Source organism: Caenorhabditis briggsae, assembly GCF_000004555.2.
Source record: "Caenorhabditis briggsae complete genome, chrX, whole genome shotgun sequence".
Lineage (NCBI taxonomy): Eukaryota > Metazoa > Nematoda > Chromadorea > Rhabditida > Rhabditidae > Caenorhabditis > Caenorhabditis briggsae.
This window is the reverse complement of record NC_013491.2, coordinates 20,451,665-20,457,014: the sequence shown is the minus strand read 5'-3', so window position 1 is coordinate 20,457,014 and position 5,350 is coordinate 20,451,665. Positions and strand designations below refer to the sequence as shown.

Here is a 5,350-nt window from a genome sequence, read left to right as displayed (position 1 = left end):
AATTCTATTTAAATTTGGTTTTTACTTTGCTATGATACTAAAAAGCGGAATTTTGATCTTTTTTCGGCTGAGAAACTAGTTTTTTTTTGAGATTTTGGGATAATCTTTTGTAGAGATATGATAAGTTCTTGAAAACTTTTTTAAACTTTCACTTTTACTTGAACAGCTACCGAATTTCTTATCAGATTTCAGAATATCTAAATCAAAAATCACAAAATTTTTCCGTATTTTTCCCAAAATTTTTTTTTCTGTTTTTTCTAACTTTTCCTTCTTTCTCAGCCCTACAATTCTTTTTTTCGTTTGGTTGAAAAACAAAAACTCACACACACACAGCCCAACAGAAGATACATTTCTGCCCGCATGTAAGAGCATTTGCTTTTTTTTCTCCTCTTTCATATTCCATAATCCGGCCGTTGTCCTAGGCAACACTCGCATTTCCAAAAAAAAAAAATAGAATTCATTACATTTGAGAAATCAGTTTGTGCTTTAGAAAAGGATTTCTCGGGATTTGCTGACTATTTTTTTAAAGAAGATTAATTTCGAAACCGATGAAGATTCCCCTAAATTAGAGAATCCGCTAAACCGAGCGCAATGCGTTCTTCCGGAGCGTTGTAGTATTTTTCGAAAAAAATTTTAGGTTTTCTGAGTAAGATTCACCCAAAGCGTCTTCTAGCCTGCGATGGCCTAATTTTCTCCACGTGAAGTTTCTAGGCCACCAAGGTTTATTGTCTAGTCTTGAAATTCACCTGGTGTGTTTTCCAGGTCATTTTTTATGGTGGCCGAATTTTCGCGAGTAGAGTCTTTTTAGGCCACTATGGTAAAATGACCTGAGCATTTACTAACATGCCCGTGGTGTGTTTTCTAGGCCATTTCGACGTGATGGCCTAACTTTTGCAATCGGGGTTTTCTAGGCCACCACTTCAAAAAGTACCTAGAAATCACACCCGGTGAATATCAGAGTCTCTAGGCCAAACAATTGGTGGCCTAGGTAATTCAACTTGCAAAAGTTAGGCCACTATGTCAAAATCGCCTAGAAACTTCACTGAGTAAATATTAGGACATTTCTAGGCCATAAAATTTTGGTGGTCTAGAAAACTCAACTAGGAAAAGTTAGGCCACCGCGTTAAAATTACCTAAAATCCCCACCGAGTAAATATTAAGTCATTTCTAGGCCATAAAAATGTTTTTCAACAAAAAAAAATTCAGAAAATGTGTTAATTTTTTTTTTTTTTGAAAAATCATTTGAGCGTAAAGAAAATTACACACTGCTCCTGATCGACTGATTTATTTTTCTCGATAGAGAAATAGGACTTCGGGTGGATAATTATCGAAATATGAGTTTTTATTTAAGTTTTCACTTACGTGAGCTATTTTATGAATTTTCGGCAAAGTAAGCTGAGGTAGAAGCTGTCCTATTTCTGTTGTATATACGTGATATTGGATCTCGCATTTTCAACCCCCCTCATATATCTACCGTAGTCTCATCCAACTAGAAACTGACGTAATGTAACGCCCAAATGGCTCCATTATTTCTTTACGATCTTCCCCCGCACTCCAATCTTTCTAAAAGTCTTACCGTAGTCCGTTGCAGAATCTCCTTTCGTTCCCAGAAAACAAAAGAATCGAGAGCCAGAGAAATTGGTGGCAATAAAAGGGGAAGAACTACTCTTTTCCTTTCAGAAGAAAAGGAAAATGAGCTTTTTTTGGGTTCGTTTTCTCATTTTTCATCTTGTTTCTGAACCACCACGCCTCAACGCTATTTATAAATTGGATGAGAAGCTCAGTCGAGATTTTCGTTTCGCCTCTCGTTTTTCCTTCCTACTCTCATTTTTCTTCGTCCTATTTATTTTTTTTCCTCTTATTCGAGGTGGCATGTCCATCTTTTTTGGCTCTTTTTTTGGAACAAATGTGTACTAGACACCTGTGTTGTAAAAACTACGCTTCCACAAGTCGGGTAGTACTCTTCTTGCAAAGCAGTACACAGTGTTCGAGAAGATCCCGCAGCTGTTTCCTTCCCTCACAAGACTATGGGAAATTTGTTTCGAAAATCTGTTTCCACAGTTGTGATTTTTGTCACGTTTCCCAGCTGCGTCGAACCGCAAAATTTTAGAACCGCAACATTTTAAAACCGCAACATTTTAAAACCGATATTTTAGAACCGCGACATTTTAGAACCACGACATTTTAGAACCGCAACATTATAAAACCGCGACGTTTTAGAATCGCGACGTTTTAGAACCGCGACACTTCAAACCCGCGACATTTTAAAACCGCGACATTTTAAAACCGCGACATTCTAGAACCGGGACGTTTTAGGACCGCGACGTTTCAGAACCGTGATATTTTAGAACCGCGACATTATAGAACCGCGACGTTTTAGAACCCGACCTCAAATCCAAATGTCAGATTCGAATCCTCTCGTGAACGCGTTGTGTCTATATGAGAAGCTGTGTCCTCTTCGAGAGTTGCACTCTCCTTTTTCCTCTTCTCTGCTTCAGTGCCGTCCCTTTTTGTCACCGCCCGGTCCACATTCCAATGGGGACAGAACAGAATTTTTTTTATTTTTTTTGTTTGGTCCCTCTTCATGGTCACGCTTTTTCTTTTGAAGTCTTCTGTACACCACCTGTGGATTATGTTTTAGTTTTTCGGGGCACTCGATTTCCTCCATTTGGCGCCCCTTTCGGCGAATTCAAATGTTTTGGTACATATGCCCACTCGAAGTCTCATTTTTTCTTTTTGAGATTTCCGACGTTTGAAGAGCCACCATGGTTTTTGACCTCCGGTGGGCGATACCTCCGGTGGGCGGAGCTTGGGTCTTTAGGAAGCGTATAAAAAGATTGAATTCGTGAATCGAAAGTCATTTTTTTCCTCGCTTTTTGTTTTCTGATGAAGAACTCTGGAATCCCGAACTTCTGGAATTCCGTTATTCTGGATTCTTGGCTATTTTAGAATTTTGAGCCCATTGACTACTAGAATATAGAAATAGTGGAATCTTAAGACACAGAATCCATTCGTTTTTCAGGGAAGAAAAAATATTAGATGAAAATCAAATCGGAACATTCTAAACTTTGCGTTCTTTCCGTTCAACTCTCCGTAATTCGTTTTATCTCTTTCTTGCTGTTTATACATAATCATTGTTTCAGATTCTAAAACAACAGTTAGTTGAAGCTCATAGCTATCGATTCTACAGGAAGATCAAGGACTCTGGCTGGAATCTAAGAAAATCAGGTGAGTAGCTACAAAACATTGGTTAGAGTTGTTTAGTGCAGAAACTGAGCAGCAGCATTGATGATTGGACTGGCCTTTTCGGAATATTGAACATTTTGGAATCTCGGAATTTCGGAAGATTCCGATTTTGTAAAATTAGGAATTTTGGGTTCTCAGAATATTCCGATTTTGAAAAATACAGAATCTCAGAATTTTCGGAACTATTTAAAACTCAAATTTCAAAGTAGAAATTCCTTTTTTTTTTCATCACAAAAACTTTCAAAACTAGTGAAAATTGACCGAAATATTTCGACCGCGCAAAAAATATCAAAAGTAGTTCTGTTCAAAACTCACAAGCAAATTTTACGCGTGCGCCTCACCTCAGGCAGGAAACATACCGTAGTACGAAAACTTGTAATTCCAAAAAAAAAGTTTTGGAATTATTCCACTCGGAATTTCATTGCGAAGATATCTTTTGAAAATATTCCGAACGGGATTTCATACCGATTTTTTCTCAGAGTCCAATTGGAGTTTTGTTCCGAAAATGTTCCGTCAGAAACATCCCTGGCTCATTCAGCAGTTCATTCAAATATGTATTTTCAGACGATTCTCTCGTTTGACATCCAGCTAGGATGGCCGATCAAGATCTACCAAACTGGCCAGTCCAAGCAAGTGTCGCCAACAATCCGAATCAAGTGGTCCACAGACCAATTCCTCTTATCCCTCAATTCATGATCAACGGGAACCCATTCATGCATCCAAACATTCAATTGGCTCCGACGTTCGAAGCAAATCAACTTGTCACGTGGCATATGCACCAATATGCTCAGCTCCAACAGCAAGTGCACCAACAACAAGTACTCCATCATCGAATGCTCCAACAGCAAACGCAGCAACCGCAAAATCTCGAACTTGTCAGAAGAGGAATATTAATGGCTCCATCCGCTCCAAACGTGGCAGCTATTTTGGGTCAAGGAGCACCAGTAGCCACATCTCAAGCCGCTGTTCTACAATACGACCCGATTCAACAAATTCTTCAACACGATCCGAGTCTGATTCCATTTTTTCTTCAACTACAACTTCAAAACCAACAAGTTCATGGAAATGTCAATAATCAGGTTCTACCGGTCTCTGCTCCCTCAGCCGAGCAATCACCAGCAATGAGTGCCTCAGAAGTCAGCAACTCCTCGCTGTCGCCTCTTGAAGGTACCAATGCAATTGCTGCTTCTGGATTAATTGATGATTCTGAAGCTGATGCTGCTTCTAGACCTATTGATGATGCTGAAGCAAATGCTGTTTCTCAAGCTATTGTTTCTTCGGATGCAATTGGTACTTCTGAAGCTGATGCTGCTCCTGAAGCTATGGATGCGCTTGAAGCAATTGTTGATTCGGAGATTCAGTCCCCACAAGATCCATCTGTCATTAAGTCGTCTTCGGAACATCTGGCGGAGATTGCCGTGACAAATGGTGTCCCAAAAACAGCATCCGAGGAGAGAGGAAACTCTAAGAAGAACCAAAAAAGGAAGGCTGAAGAAGCTGAAATGGAAATTCAGCTCAATGCTGCTTACGAAGGTTAGTTTTTACCAGTGTGTATTTTCGAAAAAAATTGGTCTAACCCTGGTGTGTTTTCTGAGTCATTTTGAAGTGGTGGCCTAACTGCAAATTTGCAGGGTTTCCTAGGCCGTCACTCCAAAGTTGCCTAAAACTGTTTCAACATGACCCTGGTGTGTTTTCTAGGTCATCTTGAAGTGGTGGCCTAACTTTTGCAAATTTGGTTTTCTAGGCCACCGCTTCAAAATGCTCTAAAAATGGCCTGACATGACCCTGGTGTGTTTTCTAGGTCATCTTGAAGTGGTGGCCTAACTTTTGCAAATTTGGTTTTCTAGGCCACCGCTTCAAAATTCTCTAAAAATGGCCTGACATGACCCTGGTGTGTTTTCTAGGTCATCTTGAAGTGGTGGCCTAACTTTTGCAAATTTGGTTTTCTAGGCCACCGCTTCAAAATGCTCTAAAAATGGCCTGACATGACCCTGGTGTGTTTTAATAGGTCATCTTGAAGGTGGTGGCCTAACTTTTGCAAATTTGGTTCCTAGGCCACCCTTTCAAAATCGCCTAAAAATGCCCCAACATGACCCTGGTATAG

At 39.8% G+C, this 5,350-nt stretch overlaps 1 protein-coding gene across 1 annotated transcript in view; it reads left to right on the top strand.

The window, feature by feature from the left end:
• Positions 1 to 3,839: 3,839 nt before the first annotated feature.
• CBG10193 overlaps positions 3,840 to 5,350 on the top strand; it is a gene marked incomplete at both ends in the record, with an annotated part of 7,345 nt that continues 5,834 nt past the window's right edge. The window contains one exon of the mRNA XM_045240706.1: positions 3,840 to 4,779. Coding sequence (XP_045094246.1) covers positions 3,840 to 4,779 — 940 coding nt within the window. The remainder of the gene's footprint in view (positions 4,780 to 5,350) is intronic.